The sequence below is a fragment of the Buteo buteo genome, chromosome 3, assembly GCF_964188355.1.
Source record: "Buteo buteo chromosome 3, bButBut1.hap1.1, whole genome shotgun sequence".
Classification (NCBI taxonomy): domain Eukaryota; kingdom Metazoa; phylum Chordata; class Aves; order Accipitriformes; family Accipitridae; genus Buteo; species Buteo buteo.
In genome coordinates this window covers 45,206,954-45,229,986 of record NC_134173.1, presented here as the reverse complement: position 1 = coordinate 45,229,986, position 23,033 = coordinate 45,206,954, and the positions used below count along the sequence as shown (strand labels likewise).

Below are 23,033 nucleotides of genomic sequence, written 5' to 3'. Positions count from 1 at the left end.
CCAGTATGTACATGAAGATGGCCCTATATGCACTTAGGCTAACACAGAATGGAGGAGCACTGAATTTAATTAACATTGTTAAAACATTTTGAAAGCCTCTGAATAAAGGCTTTGCAGAAGTGTAAAGTATTACCATGGTTCCTACAGTCTATTTATTTAGACTTAATAAGATTCACTTCACACACACACACACAAAAGACACCTTTTTTTGCTTTGCCAAGTAAAAGCACATTAATAAATAGTGCTGATATCCAAGGCATCAAAATTTCTTTTTGCCTAAGAAGAAACTTTCACACCATGGGCACCCTTTACTCCCTTTATCCTGTAAGAATATGAAAGACAAGTGCACATTGCTATGTGGTAGAACGATCAAAAATTACAAACTTCGATCAAGAAAGCAAGAAAGCAGATTCTGCATTTGCCAACCACTCTCTGAAAACACAAGCTGCCAGCATCTTTGAGATTAAGCCCAGGGCACTGCTAGCTAACCTGAATTACATATGTGAAGTGAGGTTTTCAGAGAGAATCAGGGTCCGACTCATTTATGTCTTTATAGGTTAAAACAGAGTGAAAATGCAACTAGAAACAAGTTATGAGAGTTGGAATAGATCTGGGACAGCAGCTGCAAAATACTTTGTGCTGTCAGAAGCACTGACTAATGGACAGACAGCTATATTCCTGGCAGCTCAAATCTCCCAAAAGTTTGGAGGTTTACCTCTCTTTTCTCATCAAATCTAAAGGTGGCAAAGTGTGGGCCACTAAGTTCTATGTTTAGAATTAAAGCATCAGAAGAATATATACTGGATATATTTGTCTTAAGCTCCTGAATTAGTTCCTTCCATGCCCCACCTCTCAGCTGTTTGTTTTCCATTAATTTCTACGAACTAAATCTGCTGACCCAAGCAAGGAATTTGTTTCAGAAAGAGCTACATTCAAATGCAGACTGCAGAATATCCGAGGAAAGCACATTCTGAATGTGTAAACTGAGCATTCACGAAAGAGCCAATTTCTAATGGTACATTTGCAATCCGTCAGGGAACAGAAATTTACCATGTGTCAAACCAAAACTAACCAACAAAGCACAAAAGTTTAAATGTGTTAAATATTGCAAATTACTGTAGGTTGAGCAGCAGCAGCAGGACTGAGCACAATTTTTTGGAAGATATTTTTAAAACAAAAGAAATTGAGAGAAGCTGATTTGAAAGAGAAGCAACATCCGTCCATTTAGCACTTCGCCATATATAAATGACCAAGGCATGCTTACCACTCCTTGGGTTACCTCAGCAGCCAAATGTAGAATCCACCAAGGCTTACGACTGTGGGACAGCTACAGGATGCTGAGTTCGACATTTCTACCAACTGTTGAATACCACCAGCATGACCTCGGTTTACAACACAGCTGGTATATCTAAACCCCAAGCCTGGCAAAATACTGAGTCAAACAATTGATTTCACCATCCAAGTCTGACAAAATAGTTGTGCAGATGAAAATCATCTGCATCTTGGAGACCCCCCCACCTCAAGCACAGGTGATTCTCCCATAATGGCCTTGGGCATATGTTGATCAAGAAGGGTGACAGACTAGAACTCAGCAATACTCCACATGGGAGCACATGAGTGCACCCACTGGGCTGATGAACAACCACCCCAAACTGCCCCCACTCCTGAGTCCTCCTGCAAAAAAAGAATGGAGTCACTCAAGAGTAACTTCATTTATTGCTCTCATGGCCTTCAGCTATTCATCAATACCACTTTATCATCAAATGTATCAAGAGTATCCAATAGATCTACAACAACAGGCATGCCTTTAATAGTGTCTAAGGGGTAAAGAAATGCCCTGATGCCTGTGTCATCAAGTGCAGCAAGTAGCACTGATCCTGCCTGTTGTCTTGCCTTTAAATATAGCAATTCCTCGTGCAGGTGTATTGAAGGGACAGTAGTTTCACCAACTGATGCTTGAACATGCATATTCAGTCAGTCCTAATTTGACTCTAACTTCTGCCAAGAAAGCTAGAGTAGGTTAGAGTTCCCAAGTCTAACTGTCCACATTTTTTTCATTGTAATTGACTTCAAATATTCTAAAACATATATATATATATTCTTTTCAATAATTAATACAATTAGTTGTGTACATGAATATTTAATAAGCCTTTCCACTAAAGGTTGAACAGTTTAAGGTACTGGTAATAGGAAACAATATTTATTTCATTGGTGGGTTTTAGGATCCTGAAAATGAAAGATGGAAATTACCTGTTCCTTCTTATTGCTAGTACAGAGTTATTCCCTATAGTGATCTGGCCAGATTAAAAATCAGCATTTAAATAGAAATCACCAATTCAAAAGAGTAGTTCAAATCTGGAGTGATTGCAATGCTTTTGCCTGCCAGCTGTCTAGCGGTCCATCAGAAATAGTCAGGCACTCTGACTCTGTTTTTTGATTGGAGCATAAGTCATCAAAAGTCACTATTGCCCTTATCAGGATTGTTGCTATCAGCAGAAAAGCCAGGAAGTGATAGCTCAGGTACCAGTAGCCCTCCTTGTTAACCCTAGGACTATGCTTGCATTCAAGTCATTATACTGGGAGATTCTGCACCAATGCTCTGTAGTTAGCAGATATCAGTTGTCTGCCCTTTCAGTGCAACCTTGAGAACTAAAATTCATTAAAATAATTTTTAAATCAATGCACAAATTGAGACTGAACTGTTTAAAGATACTGTTGAACTGCAAAAGACTTCTGAACATTAGAATTAAAAGAAACTCCAAGGATTTATACTACAGTGGCTAAATTCACTTCAATGTAAATTTTACATTTTGATCACTGAGTAAAAATGAATTCTTTAAAATGTGTTAATAAGTTTTGATATGTATCTACCATTGTTTATTATAATATTTATTATTATTTATAGCCACATAACCCACACAAGTTCCCAAAGGGTTAATGCAACTAGATGAGCTGAAATTCATGAGCGTAATCCTAAACAAGTGAGTTGAAGTTCTATCAGGTCTATTTCATAGCATCAGGGATTACTGCTAGCAGTCTAATCCTACTGAGCCTAAGGGAGGTACGTTGTATTGTATTTGAAATCCTGGCCAGGAAAGAACTGAAGGTTAAATGGGTGCCTTGCTCTGTAATCAAATATCACAGGCACTACTTATCTATTCAATGAACAACTAACGTAGAAAATCAATTAGGAAACAAATAGCTTCTTCTTTTGAATTTTTTTTACCTAACAAAAAGAGAGAGTGAGAAGTAAACGGTTTTATAATATATGTTTGGTGAAACTATACCGTACTATGCACTATAAAACAATTCTACACATAGACTGGCAAACATTAACTAGAAGGCACAAAACACCCCATAGCAACTGCTAGTGTTTTAATGCTATTTCTTTAAGTGCTAGGGCTATTTTCAAGGCTAGCATGTATTCGAACACAAGCAATTGAGCATCTTCTCAATGTATAAAGCAGCACACAGAAACTACGCATAAAAAAATATTAACTGACTGCAGGTAATTGGACTGTGCTCAAATGAAATCACAAATACATATCCGGTTGTTTGTAACTGAACATCTTAAATTATGTATCAGTTGTGAAGAGCATTTCTTCAGCTGTGCATCATCTTTTGTTCACTTGGTTAAAATCCCAGGAGTACTGAAAAAGGCTGAAGCTCCTGCTGGTCTTTGTTCCCAGCAGGGAGAAGTCCCTTTTGGTGGTCTTGAGGTTAACACCCTACCCGCCCCCCCCCATACCTGTCATTCTGAATAGACTTCACAGTCTGTGCACACAGACAAACAGCCTGACCTGGCCAGCTAGCTTGACCCCTGGGCAGGAAGAAGATCACATCTGGTTATTAATATTGGAACATTAAAAAAATGTAATCTTCAAGGCACTCAGAGAAGCAGGCTGGCAATTATACAATATGCACTGGATGTCAGTCAGGGAGCATGTTAGCCTGATATTATGTCCGAGAATGCTAAAACGTTCATTTTGCTCTGATGAGGGGTTTCAAATACAGTCTCCCTCTGTATCTCTGATAGCTGGTAAGAGAAGTTAGCCCAAAGCACTCAAGTCTTCAGCTTATCTGTTCTTACACTTCCCAATTTTTGGTCTGCTTTACACAATTTTATAATGTAAAACATTCATAGTTGAAAACTGATGTAACCAGAAAAAAAACCCCATGATTTTACAGTAGAGGAAGGCACCTGATAAATGGAATAAAACTCTCAATATTATAATTGTGCTAAACATGCCCCCATTACATTCTCTGCATATTTTAGCACTATCCAGACTTTTTAGTTCATTCATTCTAGGCAACTGCATATTAGATGGTTTAAACACACTTAATTTCTATAATTGGTTAAATATACAGAAACACATTTGTATATGCTTGTGATATATAGTATATACACATGCATGTACACAAAGCTTTATATAGCATTGATTTAACAGTGTCAAGTGTGAAATCTTAGTGCTGCTAAAGTCAATGGAAAATTCACCTTTTGCTTGAGTTGGGGCAAATCTTAACCCTTTCTAAATGACAACACAGAGTCACATTGGGATATGTACTGAGAATATCAAACCCCTGGTCTGACATCTTTACATAGCCAGATAATTATTTGCCCCACTGGTTATGCCTAAAACAGAATGGAAGACCATGGCCTGGAGCTTGTATATGCTGTATTTTGCTGACGTCCCAGACTTTTTGATGCCACATGGAAGATTTTGGATTGCCAGTGTGAACCAGCACAGATCCAGCACCCTTCACAAAGAATGCTCTGACCTCCCAAGGCACACTTGTGTACCTGTCATGTGGAAGGTAGAGGAGCATGGTCTTCAGAGAAGTCTCAGGTGAGTCCTAGAAGACAGTGTCAACATAATCTCTGTGCTTGGAACAAGACCTAAAATAGTCTCCAAGGGCAGTTATTATTAATGCTCCAAGCCCAGATAGCTTAAATCAGCTGTCATTAGTTTGGTTTTGCTGCAAACCACCATCAAGTCTTTTTCCTTGTTTCCTTTCAAATGGAAAACTTTCCTTTCAAATCACATTGAGCCAAGACCCAGGATGGGCCTTCTACCAATGATGTGTTAATCTTGTGATCTGTGAGTCTGAAAAAGGAGTTTTATAGCACTGGAGGTGGGAAGTTTCCAGCTTTCCAACAGAATGGGAGCACTTGTTTTTAGCTCTGATAGGCCTTGAGATGTCAGACCTTCAAACTGAAATGCTATTATGTATGGAAAAGCTATTATAGGAAAAATGTAAGACGTTTCTAAAATATATTAGTCACAAAGTCACAGTGGTGTTTTTTCCCCTTAGTATTAGTGGAGCTTGGCTTGGTACATGCAGCCATATGAAAAAAGAGTATTGATACAGTTAAAGAGCAATCTACAAATTTCTAACATATTTTTCCTAATGCAAAATATGCAGGAGGTTCAAAATGCACGATAGTTTCCTGTGGGATGGTCAGCATACCTTTTTCTGTCTTTATTACTTAAAACAACACAGCCCAACTCAAGCTCAAGACAATAAAACCTTTATCCCACTCATCCCAAATAATTAGAAATGCATATTTGATAATGTACACAAACACTCACACATGTATACACAAGAGAAAGTGGGAAAGATTATTGGCAGAAGAGAGGAAAAATATAAAGGAGTTTGGGGCTTGGCAAGAGTGAAATTAGGCTAAGTGCTGCGGAAATGACACCGTTCCAGATGTAGATGGCACCGTGAAAATAGACACGTAGAGATGTTGGTAGAGCAGGAAGAAGAAGAATGTGGTGAGGTGGTAAACGCTGGCCGTATGTGTGCGCAACTGAGTTTGCAGAGAATAAACCACGAGGCAAGGATGACACTATGCACAGTCCTGAGGGAGCTGGCGTTTTCGAGTGAAATTCCAGGCTTGAGGCAAGAAAGGAAATGTTTCTGACAGGTTGGGGCCTTTCAGGGTGGAGGCTCTCTGGTTTTAAATAGTAGCTGCTTGAAAAATGCTCACAAATGTGGAATAATTTAGGAGGAGAAACAGACTATGGATGAGGTGACCTAGTGTGTATGCTCACAAAGTATGTCATGGTTATCAATACCCAGTAGCCTGTTTTGATCTGTAAGAGATATTTAGGAGGTGGATTTCATTCTAACAACACACACCCTGTATCAAGCAGGGGAGCTGTTTTGGTGAGAGGGAAAACACTTCCAAATTCAAATCCTCTCCTCTTTTTCACACCCTTTTTGCAGAGCAGTCTCTCTGATTCTTCCTTTGTAACTAGCCTTTTCTCCAGAGCACCAGAAACAAATGGAAAAACCCTAGAAATAAACTTTGGGAGAAAAACAGAAACACTAACCATCAATTTCAGCAAGAAATTATCCAAATAACAGAACTTTTTGAACTGGATAATTTCTCACAGTAGTGACAAACCACAGCAGTCAAACCACAGGAGAGCCATGTCCCAGTCAATTGACAGAGTTAAGAAACACTGTCATTTTTGGAAAACTCCTGGGCCAACTCCATTCTTGGAGTAACACTACCGAGATCAGCAATATTACAACAAAGATGGATTTGGCCCACATTCTTCCCGTCTCTTTCCTCTCATCACCATTTTAATAGGAAACAAACAACTTTCTAAAAGCTTCAGACAAATTCTACAGAGGATGAAAAGTCACACAACCAGTAAACCCCCTGTATTTTTCCTGTATCTTTGCAAATGTTTAGACTTTTGTTTAACAATATGACCTATCTCATACTAAAGAAAACACCTCACGGGCTCTGCTCATGCCGTTAGCAGCTGAGTATCTTATCTTTGAGGCAAATTTTGAGGAAATAATCTTCACCAAAACCTGAATGCCAGATGAAAAGTTGAGGGATGGGGTGTGTGAATGAGAGCCTGGTATATGTTTTAGCAACTAAAAAGAACAACGAGCATGTGGAAACAAATGTGATAGTTCATCAAGCCCAGAATGCAGTGACACAGCCCAGGCAGGCTCCCTGCAAAGGTGAGCATGTGAGAAATGAAACCTACCTGAGCAAAGGATCAAAATACAGGACTGCAGTCAGACCCTACAGTTTGTGACAGCAGCCGCTGCCTCCCTGTCCCAGACGAAAAGGTTCCTGCGGTCACCAGCATGCCCCCGAGCCGGCTCTACCCGGGAGCTCCCCACGACTCCCCGTGCAGGGTGAGATTTCACTCTCATCGCAGACACGCTTACATGCACCCTAGCAACTGCCCTTCCCGGTCCTTTTCTCAAGACGTTCCCTGCGTGGTGTGCGGTGGGAAGGACAGTGTGCACACAGCTGGCCCTCTGCCAGCCGGGGACTCCCTGACATGAGCAGAGTAACCCTGCCCTCCCCCACGGCAGGGAACTTGCATCAAATCTCCAATTTCTTTTGCTCCATTAATGGCAGAAAGGGAGCTGAGCCAAGGTTAGAGAGCGTTGTCCTGTGACCGTCTGTTTGTCATACATTTCCTTATTTCAAGTTTTCTCCAATGACTAACGCCCTCTTTAAGAGTTTCAAGCAGAAGTAAACTATTCTAAGATACAAACTGCTGGAGATAGTGAGAACCATTTAGAAGTATTTCATTTTACGGGGACATAGGAAATAAAAAAGTGAAAAAACAACAGTTACGTACTTTAACTTCCCAGAAAGAGGGAGGGGGGAGAATCTACAGTATTTCAAACTTAATTTTGTGAAAAGATATTCAGTGAGCTACAGCCAAGATAAATGCATATCAACATGCCTCTTTTGCTTTAACTAATTAGCAGTATTACAGGGTTCAGTAGTGACATTTCAGCAGTAATTGATCCTCTCATGCAATTTTTGTGTATTTCAAACTAGCCAATGCATCCAGCCAGGAGGGCTGTGCAAGGACAGAGGCTGGCAGTCAGCACAGAGGAGCCGGTCACCACCTGAGAGTGACCTTGGACCCCAGGATGCTAAATATATGCAATCAGCAGGAGCCGCTAGCATTCAGCATTTCTGAAAATCAGATCCCTAATCCCTCCGCTTTTAGCACTTCCCTCACCACTGGCAGGTAGCAGAGCTAATTTAAATTCAGGTGGCGACTGCCCTAACCTAGTGTTTGTATATACTCACACAGGGAATCAGGAACTTCCTGGCTTGCTCTGAAATTAGTGTTTCATTTCAAATTTTGTGCTGACTTGGTGGGGACGGCATTCAGCATCATAATTTTACATTACTTCACACTACATACAGGGTAACTTAGGAACTATATACTCCTTTCTCTTCTAAACCCTAATGTTCAAGGTTTTCATGTCAAGCAGCATGAAGGCCAGAACAATCCAAAAGTCAACACAGCTCCCACAGTATGACTTTAACCACAACAGACATCCCATCTGTATTTCATGGTGTACCTTAATAACAATCAATAATACATTAAAATTAGCATTGAACAGTATAAAAAGAGCACAGTACAAAGAGTCCATTTGAGAGCCTCATCCTTGTAGTCCACGTGCAGAAACAACATCTTCTGTTTTGCACCAGCAAATGAATATCTGGGGTAAATTTTGCAGATAGATGGCTAATTAGCTATTTCTGGCTCAACAAATAGTTAACTGCCTATGGGTATTTGCACCCCAAGTCACTACGTAGAGAAAAAAATGTGGGAAAGCAACAAGAGGCAGTTATCTCAAGAGACAGGCAATGTGACACGGGGGTAAGCTGGATGCTTCTTTCCCTCACTCTCCTAATACTAAGGGGAAATGAATTCTTCCGTGGGGTAATTCAGAACCGAAGTTTTTCCCTCTTGGCTGACTAAGCAGAAGTGGCCTAACCACTTAACATGGGCACCTAACACAGAGGCAAAAAAGTCCTGGATTAGAAACTGACAGAGAGAGAAAACAAGCTAGAGGAACTAACAGGCCATTTAACAGAACAAAAGTTAACTCTGGGCCTTCTAACATCAAACTAGGACTGATCTTGCAGAGGGTATAGTTGAATTCATGCCAGTAAAAACCAGCCAAAGAACCATCAGGTAAGCCAGAGACGTTTAAAGCTAGCTGAGCACACAGGTGTAATTCAGTATTGACAAATGAATCCAAGGAAATGTATATTAGAAGGAATAATTTGAACCAATCAAACATGTTACTGGTGTCTATGTTAAATGTAACCACTTTAGGACACTTGGGCATCAGTATGAAGGTGGGCGTGGGAAGAGACATGCAATGAAAGGCAACATATTTCCAGCACAGGATGCAATAGGATTTGTTTAAAGCAGATTATATTTTTGGATGCACCAGGCATGGGACAGTAAGATCACACAGCTCCACTAAGAACAGTGTGTTCAGTTCTGAAATAAATGTATATCTCAAGAAAAATTTAGCAGGGGTAGAAGGAGTTCAGAGATCACCGATGGGATTAGCAGAAATGTGAAAAAACTTCCACTAAAAGCAACACTGAATAGATTTAAATTCTTTGGTGTATAAATAGTGTAAGTAAAAGAGAGACATGATAGAAAGATCAGAAAATAATCATAAAGATTATTATGAAGATATAAAGATTATATAGAAAGATCATAAAGCAAGTAAGAACACATGATCTTTCTTGTTCTGTTACCAGATGAATAAACAAACAAAACTTAGTAACTTAAATGAATGACAGAAATTTTTAAAAGCTGAAAAATGATATTTATATGCAGGTTAAATTAACCTGTGGAACTCCTTCCCACTGCGTGTGATATTTGTGTACATATAAGACCACCCAAAGACCACTTTTGAGGAAAAAAAACAAAAATTGATTTCGTATGATGATAATTCATTGTTCTTTAAGTACAGAGGACATACAAGAAGAAAAAGAATTTTCCTGTATGAGCAACATTATTCTGTATTTGCCCATGAAAGATTTTTTTGCTCTGCTCTGACAAGCAATTGTTGTTAGCCAGTCTGGAGCAAAGAGATTAGATAAGGTGGACTAATGGTATAATTTGCTGTGATAGCACAGTGATTGCATACTTGGCCTATTAATGTGTTATTGCTTCTAAAATAGCATTCTCTTGTGTTACAGACAGCCACTGCAAGAGGTGTACTTGAGTAACTTTATTTGCAATGGAGTATTTTTCATTAGGACAGGCTGGAAAGATATTTCATGATTAAGTGACTCAGAAACAGCTCCAAAGAAGAAAGAAATATTCTTTACCACCAGACCAAATCCTGGTAATTTCAGCCCTAAAAGTGTCTATAAGAAAATTATGAGTAAGTGGGAGAAGGAAATTAGAACAGAAATGGAAATCCAACCTTTACTACAGCAGACACTAACATATATAGACCTTTGTACAGTATTAGGTGACAGTAGCAGCCTGGGCTATGTATGGACACACATAGTTTTAAATTCTGTTTATGCTCTTGGGAAGTGTACACTTTTATAAGCACACACACCTGCCTTTTTGCTTCCCTCCACTGCACCCCCTGTGCAAGAAACCCAGTCTCCAACAACTGCGACTTCCTCCTTAACACTAGTGTTGGATAATATCTGAGTTCTCATGAGCATGAACAACTTCAGACTCCATCTCTAACTCATTCCTCCCAGTAACAGACACTCTATTAAGCACATGTACAGATAAATATAGGCAGACAGAAAGAGAGAGATTTCTTCACATATGTGAAGAAATTAAGTGGTATGCTTAATTACATTTCTGTAAGGTCCATTTAGACTGCCAAACATATTGGGGGCCAACCTCTCACTCACCTCTGCTTGGTTAGAGACACATTTTCTTTTTTTCCCAAGGCCATGCTCTGTTTCCTAGTCCAGACAGTATTGAGCTTACCTTCTAAATCTATTAGGACAAACAACTACTAGAAGGAAAGGAGAGACATTTGTTTAGTTCCTGGTGTGAACATGTGAGGCACAAAGCCTTTGAATCTGCAGAGCACAAAAGCTGAGCAAACTGGGATACAAGCTTGAACTCTGTAACATGAGATTTCAGAGTTCTCCTTTTATTGATTACCAGCTCAACACTCTTCCTTATCATAAAAAATATTACATACATACAACTCTTCAAAACTAGCATAGTTCTTGTCCTTTGTATACCCCAAAATGCTTTAGGTAAACCTTATCATCTGTTTGATACTTTTGAGGTAGCCGAGGCCACAGAATTTGAGCTGTTCAGAGGAGAACTCATGAAAGAAAAGAAAACCCTAGAAAGACTTCTGGATTCAGGTCCTACATGTAATATGTTGAGTCACAGATGATCCCACAAACCAATTTTTGTTTTTCAAGAAATGAAAAAAAAAAAAAACCCACACATTCAAAGAGACTACAAAGCGTCTAACTGAGAAAGGATTTTCTCCTTCTCAAAAATACCTGCCAGGAGTCCTAATGACTAGTTCTGAAGATTTTCATCCTTTGAGTTCTATAAGCCACAGAAATTCAAGTATCATAAAGATACTGGTGAAGCCTGACATGCTGCAAGAAATACCAGTGGATATACCAACAGGGAGAGGGAACACATCGACAGCACATCCAATTCATCGTCACCTGTGAGACTATCTTAGCAAGTCAAAAACTGACAAAAGATATCCACAACTTAGGTACAACATCTATTTCTGAGATGCATCTACATTGGGGCCAATACAGCAGTGCTTTCAAATCTGCCCAATGACTCCAGGTCACAAATTTCTTAATTAGTCTTAAACTATTTTGTGGCATGTGATCTTTGTCATCTGAGAGCTGACTTCCGAAGATCCTGCTCTGATATATCACAGCAGGTCCTGACTTCCTCCTGGGTCAAAGATTTTGAGCCACAGAAGTTACTGGACAAATAAGGACAAAAGGTTTTCAGAAACACTTGCAGTTTGGCCTTGTTTTTTCCACCAGCTTCATTCTTCCTAATCTCCAGTCATTCATTAGCTGCGTACATATCTGCAAATGCCAAAGGGTTTTTCCAAAATAGTAACATCTAGATACTAAAAGCTGTCTCATTTCAGTAGTAAAGCAAGCCTTTTTCCATGCTCTCATCACTAGCAGACACAAAGAGCAAGAATACCAAGATCCTCTTTAGACTCTGTTTCATTGTCCCAGCTGTAAAAATATCAAGCTTCTGGCCTTTCACAAAGTGTTTATTCAATTAGAAAACTTCAGTAGTTTTGCCTCAATCTATTTCCCAGAGTGTTTGTCTAGGTTACATAGAAAAGAGGCACATTGCTGTTTGAATGGAATGAAGCTGCATCAGGGGAAGTTCAGACTGGACATTAGAAGAAGGTTCTTCACTGAGGGGTGGTCAGTCCCTGGAACAGGCTCCCCAGGGAAGTGGTCACAGCACCAAGCCTGCCAGAGTTCAAAGAGTGCTCTTAGTCCTATGGTTTAGTTTTCGGTAGTCCTGCGAGGAGCAGAGAGTTGGACTCAATGATCCTTATGAGTCCCTTCCAACTCCAGATATTCTGATTCTATGATTCTGTGAATAAGAAGTGCCCTTCCTTCCCTTTTGCCATTCGGACCCAGAGTTTTAAATTTAGCATAAGGATAACATCAGTCATACCTGGTATGATACTTGAGCCAGTTGCAGCTTTTCAGGATTTCCCATGGAAAACATCTTCCTTCTTAATAAAGCAGTTGGGAGACAACTGACCTCCCCCACACCCCCAGCCAAGGACTGCTGTAGGCTCAATGGTAAGTTTAGGATGTCAATGGAAAAATTCCATACATGTCAAACAGCTTTAGAACGAGACTATATAGACCATTGGAAGTGCCTGCTAATTCTGGTAAGAAGAGTTTCCACTGTAAGCCTTTTTTTTAAACAGGGTCATCACAACAGGATTGATCTTGACATTTCTCTGAATAAGGGTAAGCTGTTTTTCTATAAAAAGTCTGGGCACAAACTCTCCCTGAACAGCAGATTCTGTGCTGCCTTTATGGGTAGAGGTGGCTCTATGGTTCTTCTCTCCAGAAGCAGTGCAAGGTAGTGGCATATGTTCTTTGGGACAGTTTACAACAGAGAACAGTGATTACAAATAAACACTCTTCTTTGGGCAGACTCCTGAATACTGTCCCTATATGCTACGTTGCCTGCACACATCCAGCAATAAACCAGTAGTTATATAGTCATGTATTTTAGACATGTGAATCATGTTAACAGCATGGTTTGATTAACACTCTAGGATAAAGTTTGAAATACAAAAAATGACATTTTTTGTTAGGCAACTCGTGTGGTCAAATATCCACTCTTGGAATAAGATTAGTATATTACCACTCATGGCTCCCATTAGCAATATGTAGCTTCCTATTCATGCATATAAGCAAAGCGTATTGCTCATATTCTTCGTATATGAGAAAACCTTTTTTTTTTTTTTCTGTTTTTGTCACTGCCACTGCAGTAGGATGCCCCTGGCATGGGAATCTGCACACTTTATCATTCAAGGACTACCTTTGCTCGATTTTTGTTCCCTTCAATGCCCCCTGCCTTTAAAAGCTAAAGATTATCTTAATGCCTTCCCTCCCACAGGGAGAGTAGAACATACAGCTTCCCCTGAGGCTATGGTGCACAATACTCTCTGTATCTGTCTGCTGCAGAACGGCAGGGCTGGCACCTTCTGCTGCAGACCAAGGGGGTCACGACATCCTCCTTCATGGCTGTCCACAAAGCGAAGGTCTTGTGGCTCTTAGCAAAGCTTCACTTTCTTTATGTATCAGCACGAGGATGTACAATCATCATTCTGCACTATCTGCCTGTATTAAGTACACCAGCCTAACAGACAGACCACCAGGATCAAAAATTGTTACAAGCTACCGCTTATGATTTATGTTTTATTAACATAAAAACCCTACCCACATTTAATGTAATTACTACCTATTTCCTGTTCTACTGTATTGTATTTTGCCCACAAACATACACATGGAAGTTTATCCAATAAAATATGTCTCCTGCATTGTGCCCAGTTCTTGCTAAAACGAACAGAATTGGTATTACTCAGCATTTCACATCAGCCTCTTCACTATCCTTCCTCACAAAATCTGACTGGAGCATTGCTCCAGTGGTACCCCAAAGGAGGAAAAAAATAAATGCAGAAAATGAATTTGTCTATCTAGCAAGACAGACATGTATAGAGCCAATACAGTCTCAAGAGCTGTGTATCAAACAGCTCAAAGCTCAGTCCTGTACATATGAGGTCTCTGAGGTTTTATTCCCATCAATCCTCCCATAATTTCCCAATTCTGGAATTTTGTCTGGACGGACTGACAAATGCATAGGCCAAGGGAAAGCTTCTCCTAAATCACTTAGCAAAAGCAATAGTAAAGCTGAAGTACACATATGCATGTCAAAATATAACTTTCCTGTCATGTCTCAGTCTTTTTTTTTTTTTTTTTTTCAGTGCTTGTTCTTAAATACATGGAAGAGATGGTGGAGAAAAATCCCACCTGGGAGAGTCTGGTAAACTGTAATTACAATTTTAGAGGAGGCACCTGTAGTGAGTTGCATAGTATCAGCTAAAATCTCCTAAGGGTAACAAGAAAATCTACGTTGCAAGTCTGGGAGGGAGTGGCTGCTAAATCCATAGCTGCAATCTATTTATGCACATATACACAGGCACTCACATTGACATAATACTCTTACATATGCTATACACTGTGTCTCTACTTTGAACCTCAGTCAGAAATAATTACATATTTCTCTTAATGTCAGAATGAAAGAACTCCAGGCACAAAAACCAGCTGTTATACAGCCATTTTGTGTGTTGAGCATACCGAATAAACGAGGCTGATTCTCTTTATGCTGCTTTTGCTCTCCTCCTTGCTCACTCTTCCTGCTCTGCAAGAGGAGCTATGAGCTGGGGCTCCACTGGGCAGGCTGGGCATTGCAAGTCCTGTCCAAACAGTCTGGTACAGCCTCCTTTCAAAGAGTAGCCTTATACATCCTCACCCAGGGCAGCACACGGACTGGGATCCTAGACAGCATTTCAATGGAAGAACATGGGGATTCTCTAAACCATGATTTGAGAATATCTTTCTGCTTTAGCAGTGTACCATAAGCTGAATATAATGCATACTATTTTTCACAAGGACCATTACATAGGACTATCTGAGAGCCAGACAACGTCTGAATATCAATTAAATATACATGACATATAATGTGAAAATTAGTTCTCTACTATTAGATTTTAAATTTAAAATAAAAAAGAATAGGATTGAAATTACTATTCTGCTAGCGCACAATTTATTTGTTTTTTTTAAATAAATGTACTTGTCTATAGTGTATAAGTAAATACCATAGTCATATATGTTATGTATAGCTATGTACAGCTGCCTACACAATGTGTTCTCTGAACATTCATTTCTCTTCATACATGTAAGCCCAACAGAATAATCTGAATTACAACAACTAAAACTTGCAGTGGAAATGAAATTTCATAAAGCATTTAAAACCTTAAATGAACATAAACCTGAAAGTACTATAAAAATTGAAATATCCGCTATCGTGAGGTTTATGTTTAGCAACAAATTAGAATAACTTTTGTTTATCACTGGAAACAGCTTTCTTCACCTAAACAAACAACAAGAATAAGATTAAGCAAAATATGTTTTGGCTCCTCAGATGTGCAGACATATTCCAATTTCCTTTCCACAATGATTTTTATGCAAATCAATGCTGCACAATCTCCTGACCTCTTTTACCATCATACTGGGACAATGACAGTTCAATAATTGGACTGGCACATATCTAGGATATTTGATTTTAAATTAAAAAGTTAGTGCAGGACAATTGAAATGAAAAGAATGTGACTTTCTGTTAATTCCGGACTGATCAAGTATCAACGTTTCATGCCAAACAGAGTAAAGCAAACAAAGTGATTGGGGCTGTTAGTCCATTCATCCTTGTATGCATATACTTCACACCCCCCACCTCAGTTGTTAATTCCTAACAACGATGCTTTCATCCAGAACAAGGATAATGAGAAAAACCCAAGCAGTGTTCCTTGGGGAACTGTTACACTAAAAGTTACCTAAGGACTAAATCCCACTTGTGCCTCCTGCACGTGATAAAGATGAGGAAAACATTCAATATCCTGGCTGATTTAAAATCCAAATATGCAAACAGCACTATGGAATCCAGACAGACTATTCTGCTTCGCTGATGACAGATGCAGAAAAAAAGCTAGTCTAATTAAGATTTTGACTTTGAACCAGCAGAGGAGTGGACACCTCACTTTAAAAAAGCAGTGCATAACCCCAGCTGAAGAGCAGGTGCTGCATGGTATTTGCATTTCCTGCAAAGGATGCTAGCTAGCAGGACCAAGCAGTTGACCGTGAAAATTCTTGGCCCTAAGTGACCCAAGGACAGACTATAAAACCATCCTATAAAATATAGTAAAAGCCCCGTTTGTTCTTCCACCCTTTCAATATGTGATGTTATACATTTGTGATTATCTCATTTTATTGGGGTCTTTAGAAAGCTGTTTATGATCATTTGTGGACAAAACAAAGGCTCATTGTAAACTCTTTTTTAAATAAGTTGGAAGGTCAGTATGAAACAAAGGGCACCACTTTCATGACTGCAAAATGCAAGCTATGCTTGTGTGTGTAATATTACAATGCACTTCAGCAAAGGGATAGAGTCCTAGCTAATTACAAAGCTAACATATAATAGTATTGCATTAGCAGCCCAAGAAATTCCTATTGAATTGCATACATCTGAAAATAGAAAGACGTGCTTGTGCTGAAACTTAATTATCTTGGCAAAAATTGTGAGGGCCAGATTCTCAGAAGACATAAACACAAAGCTCTGCTTTACACTCCCGAGGATCTAATTCTTTGTTTATTCAGATAACCTCCATCAGATAAAACTTAGCATTTGGACTGACTAATTTGCCTTATTATTTATGGTATCTACAGCTAACTAATACAATTACTACTCAGCTTGTGAGTAGGAAAAAGAATACTGCTGATCTACAAATACAAGGTCTGAAAGAGACAATCAGCGTGCTCTGCCAGGTTAAAAATGTTAATGCTGTTGCATTCCACCCTAGGCAAAGAAGACAAGCCTTTTTCAAGGACAGCTCTGACTGAAATTCTTTTTTATGGGTTCAAAGTAAAACATTATGGTAAAAAATGAATACAGCTTTGTTTGTTTCTTCAGTCATCGTTAGCAATAGACATAAGGGTATTCTGTTTTTGAGCCCATATGGAAAGATCATCAACACTTTCTGCTTCTGGGTCCTTTGCCAAAATACCATATCCCACATGCCTTTTACCTTAAAACATAAAAGAAAAGGTGTTGTTCTGGTCAAATAAAGAAATAATTTTTACTAGCATACGTCTAATGTTAAAGCTGCCTAAATCCTGCCAAAGACATTAAAACACCATCTGCAAAACAGATTTTCATTAAATTGATCAGTTTAAAGTTAAGCAGCTAGGCAGATGATGCTTTTGAGCTAACCTTTAACCTTTAACCTTCTTAAACTGAAATCAGGTCACTCCTTTTGGGTAATATCTTTGCCGTTTGAGAACACGAGAGGTAAGGTGACCTATCCAAATTGAACTGACAATCATAACATTAATAGAGTTATAGATCAATATTTTGTCAATAAAGGGAAAACCAAGGTGGTTTTCACACAGCTGAGTATTAGTCTGCTAACTGCTGCCTATCACTTTCCCTGAGCTCCTAAATAGTTGCATATATGATGTAAACTGCAGTAAATATCCAATATAAATGTAATGTCTATTAAAGCTATTATCAGCTAATGGAATAATATTTTTTATGGACTAACTTCAAATACTTATTTGTGATTAGAAATTGATCATGTCGTTCAGTTACTTGGTTAACTGAAAATTCTTTTTAGTCACTCCAGTTTACTTTGCAAAAAGGCTACCCTGTATGTATTTATTTATTTATTAAAAGTATTTGGAAACAATTTTATGAGCACAGGACGTGATATATGCGGTTCCCTGAATCAAAAGCTATTTGACTAAGCTACAAAATGGCTTCCTTAAGAGCAGTTCCAGCTATATGTACTTTATATCCACAGAGACAGATCACTGTCCTGCCTTAGCTTCCCAAATCTGCAGAAGTTGAACGCTTCCTCCTGCAGAATGGAAATGCACTCTGTTGCTATAGAGGCTTTCTCTGTTTACTTGTGGAGTCATTGAATGCTTCTTGATGGACGCTGTGAAGGACTTGTAACTCTTCTGTGGTTTAATTTGCTAATATCGAGCACCACAATTCCAAATGTAAGTCTTTGGGAAATTCATTTAGGCCAAGCTGAGTTCACTCAGGGTAAGGCCATCTTTGTTCTGGTTCCTAGCAGCTGCATTACCAACACCATTTGAATACTGCACTTCTGTAAGGAGCAATCAGGCCATTTCTTTTTTAAATAACTTAAAAAACAGCTAAAGGTTTCACTTTGCCACATTTAGAATCTAACTCTAAAAGTGACATTTCAGTACTGCCTAAAATTATACAGCTTCAGAAGAGAAGCTCTGATGTTCATGGTCGCTTTAAAAGCTACTGTTATGAAAAGACATCCTTTTATTTCATCAATAGTTAAGCACAGGAAGAGAAATCAAGCTGCTACGGCAACATTTATAAAAAGAAAATTCACAAAACAATAACATTTAAATAAATATAAATGACTAAAGAAAAAACTTTGAGGTACTTGACAAAGCAAAGGAACAAAGTCACAGATTCTTTTTCTGTGCTTTCAGATGGTTTTAGTATTAAAGTTTTTATTGCCGAACCATATTCACAGCACCTTAATTTTAAAAGAGTTAGAGGAGCTGCTTGAATATAAACACAATTCATGAATATTCGATATCGCTCCCAAGGCGTATATCTATTATTCATACAAATTAATGTTCTTTTTTTCCTTAGGTACTCTAAAAGTTTATCTGATGTATGAAGAGAAAAAAAGTTTACAACTCTCTTGGTGTCAACAGCTTCACCAAGACCTGACGAAGCTATCAAGTCTGCTAGCAGATAACTTTACAGACTTTCAAAATCTCATTTATTTCCACCTTGAGGCCTAAATGTACACCCACAATTAAAAGTAAAGTTTTCTGGGTGACGTGCAGAGGCATTACATTCTGTTATAAAGCACACACATCTAGAACATTTTGGTTATTTGGGACACATTGTAGTACTGCCAACCCCAAATCTTAAAAAAATAATACTACTAATACTCCAATTGATACTTTAAATAAGTCATTCTTCTCCTTCAAATTAGCCTTAAAATGAGATTATATAAAAAAAGTGTGTGCACGTGTACATGCTATTCTGCTTTCTGCCAGTTGTTAAGCCTAGCAGGGTTCAAATTTCCAAGCTTCTCTGAGAAGTCATGAGGGACAGAAACTTTAAAAAGCTGAGATTCTCCCTAGCAATCCTAGGGACAAGTCTTTAAAAATACATTATCAGGAGACTTGCAACCCTATAGTTACCAGCAGTACACTTTCAATTGTCCTTCTGTAGGACATGAAGCTTAGAGGGTGTCTAAGAGCTTATGCATTCCTTCTCCACTGGGATGTCTTTCACCCTAACTGATTCAGATACTGAACTTAAAAGGTTAGCGATGGTCATTTGCCATGTACAACAGCTGCACCACAAAGGCACTACTGAATTGCTCCATCTAACAAATCAGTATATGGCAAAGAAGCAGGTTCAGCGACAGGACATTTTTAGTGATGAGGGCTCAGAGATGAGACTCACTCTCTTAGTATGTTAAATCAAATGGTTTGCAGGACATGCTGCAAACCCTAACATATTTGACAAAGATTTCTCTAGAGATCGGGTTGAGTGAGTGAAGAGACAGTGCTGTTTTGAGTAGACAGTTCGTACCTTGCAACTCCATAGCTATGCCTATAGCTTTATTGAAAAAATAAGCAACTGGCATCTTATTTTCAACAATGTCTGAAGCTTTGCCAGTGAAACCATCTGAGAGAAGCCCTCTGCCTTCCCACCTCTCATTCTATCATTCCTGTCTGTGACACGGTTTGCAGCAGCATCTCTCTGAATGGTGGCATTATAAAACAGATCATTGAAATCATCCAGGTTAACACTCTAAAAAAGAGACGGGGACCAATAATGTTTAACTCAGATCATTTAAAAACCTGACTTAGAGTGTGGCTGCACAATCAATGTAAGTGGAGGGAGCAAGGAACCGCTTCCCAGATGACAGGAGGCAGGAACTTCTGAAGGCAGTTTTGTTGCTAAGGCAGACTAACTGTGCCACCAGAGTCTCAGTTCTTTTGGCACTTTTTAAAACAGGACTCTAGATCTTTAAAAAAACCTGACAAATAAGCACAACCCTCCCACTCCCCTAGAGTTAAGGAAAAAAGCAATTTAAATAAAATACACAATTAAATTAGCAGAGCAACCAGCACTGTGGGACAATAGAATAGACCCGATCTTGTGTTACTGCCATTTTTGTCCACAGCAGATCCACCAGGGTTGCAACTATCAGGTTATAAAATGAAAATCTATGTGGCTGCCTGTGCACCCTGTGTTAGCTCAGAACAACCATTTGAACATGGTTGAACACCAGCAAAACGTTATTTCTTGCTCAAACTAGAGGTCTGCTGAGGCTTTTCTGCATTTGTTCCATGTGTACACATTTTCAACATGATTAGAAAACCAGCATAGTTGCTGTAATCAGCAGATGACTCCTGATAGTTTAGTTATCACAGATTTCTAGTATAAATCAATAGATAACACTTGCAAAATGGATTTTCTAATCATATTTAGAGCTTGTTACAGTGACTAATGGTTTGCAATATTTCCTGAATTTTTATATCCCCTAGACAAAAGAAGTTTTTAATAAGTTACAAAGTTATTCATCTTGGAAATGAATGTGTTATATTTTGTACATGAACCAAGACAATCAAGCCAATCCAGTAAACACACTGCAGAAAATAAGTTACCCCATAATTAGGGTTTGGAAAAAGTCATGACAAGTTGTGTAATAAATGGTATTCATCACTCCCACATATTCATTATATCCACATAGTTTTTTCCAGTAAAGATAAAAATATAGTTGCCATTCTACTAACATATTTATCTACACCACACCCTTTCATGTTTGTGAAATATCATTACTGGCTTGGAAAAGAAGGGCAGACAAAAGGATGATAGTGCTTACTTTTGAATATCCTTGGTAATAATGTGGCATATTGCATGTGCTTACTGAAAATACCAATGTAAAGTAACTTGGCTGTGATAGATTATGGTTGCAAACAGATACATATGCCAGAAAGTGATCTCCTTCCCTATGCACGGTATGGAAAAATCATTGTTTTCCATAATCTCCATCAAGCTTCTGATCAAAATGTAATGGAGAAAGTCTGAAAAGATTATGAGAAATGTAAACCCCCTCCAGTCATTTATTATGAGAGAACTTTCTAAAAAAACCTTACATTCCCTGTGTTCATAGAAAGTGCATCCTAAACGGGCCCTCAGGTGAATCAACACAACTCATCGGGAACACTCCTCCCTGACTAGCTTACATGGGTTTTGTCCAGCTATACGCATGTTCAATAAACATTTATCGTGCTGATTAATCAAAGTCTTGTTTGATTAGCACTGAAACGGTTAACTTCCTAGTCTACTTGGTGCCGACTGCAATTGCTGCCACGGGCTTACCTTGTACAGTTTCAGGGCTGCCTCATGCCTGTGATTGGTAGTATGTAAGCGCAATTTATCCACGCTGTTGGTGTAGTAGTCACAGGCGTTACATTTTAGGTGAACTGGGTTGCCAATGGCAATACACTTCAGCCTCCACTCATTAGTTTTGCCCCCTTCTTTAATGTGAGCCACCAGTTGATATTTCTGCATATGTTTGTCAGTCTTGCAGTGGAGCTGGAAGTTCGCTTTGAGCTGAGTGTTGTAGTTACAGAGCTTGCACTGGTAGATGTCTCCAATTACAGCCCTCCACTCCTCTTCGGGGAGCGAGCGTTCACTGCTCACATGCACACTTAGGGCCTCCAGGCTGTCAGAGGTGAATTTGTTGCAAACAGCACACTGGAATAGCTTCAGCGCTGGGTCACTGATATAAGGTGACAGCTCTCCTGCAGTAAGGAGGGACAGGTCATCACCCATTAGCTGACCACTGGCAAGCCGGATTTCAGGCGGCAGCTCATTATTTACTACAGGAAAAAAAAAAATTAAAAGGGAAAGTAGAGACCAGCAAGCATAGCACACACAAAGGAATCCGTAAAATAAAGCCTTGACAAGGAGTTTGCTTTCTCTAGAGCTTAAACTATAAAAAGCTGTAATAGGATTGAATCAGGATCAATTACAATCATCCCTTTCAACTTCTAAATTCCCTCATCAGATAGCTTTAATTACTCCTACTGGGCATGATGTCATTCTGGAATTTGTATTTTCAAAGGCATGAAAGTTGATCAATAAAATAACAAAACAGCAATGCTTTTGTAACTTAAAAGCCTAGATTAACTTACACAGCACTAATTGTAGTTTTGTTATATCCTTTAAATGATGCTGGAGGTAGGTCAATATATGTATATCTACAATACAGTAATTAGGATAAGCATATCTATACTAATTTAGCTACTTTTGGTACCAGATCTCAGCATTCCTAATTTTAAAATACACCCAGCGAATAACACTGGGACAATTGAGGTACGTCAAAAAGGAAACATTAGAACTGAACAAAGTTTGAGCACTCTTTTCAGTACAAATCTGTACCATTAGGTAACAGATTGACAGTACGCTGCTCACACATGAGCATTTGATTCCAATTTGCCCTCCTCTTCCACTTGGAATACAGACAATTTGCTAACTATAAAGGGGCATTGTCAGGTAAGAAAGAAAAGATTGCATTCCTTCCTGAAAATGTTGACCTATTCAGATAATTAAAAACCGCAGAAAACAGAGCTGTCTTTATCTTTTCTAGTTTGTTAATTTGATAGCACCTCATTACATAATCAATTAATTTCATTCTCTACCTGCGGACCCCGCACACAGGGGTGGAGGAGAGGAAAATGGGATTGCAAGGCTGCAGGCACAGCCCCGGGGCTGAAGCAGAGCCCGCCGGGGCAGGTGGAGTTCCTTTACCGCTTCCTGCTTGAACTTGCAACGCTCCCATCA

General features: G+C 39.0%; 1 protein-coding gene across 4 annotated transcripts in view; it reads right to left on the bottom strand.

Moving 5' to 3' along the window:
- Window positions 1–23,033, bottom strand: part of ZFHX4 (zinc finger homeobox 4) — a 150,119-nt gene that overhangs the window by 100,701 nt on the left and 26,385 nt on the right. For 3 of the 4 annotated variants that reach the window (XM_075023469.1, XM_075023470.1, XM_075023471.1), the window contains exon 3: window positions 21,567–22,069. In XM_075023469.1, the coding sequence (XP_074879570.1) occupies window positions 21,567–22,069 (503 nt within the window). The remainder of the gene's footprint in view (window positions 1–21,566; window positions 22,070–23,033) is intronic. The other variant, XM_075023472.1, reaches the window with a different exon arrangement.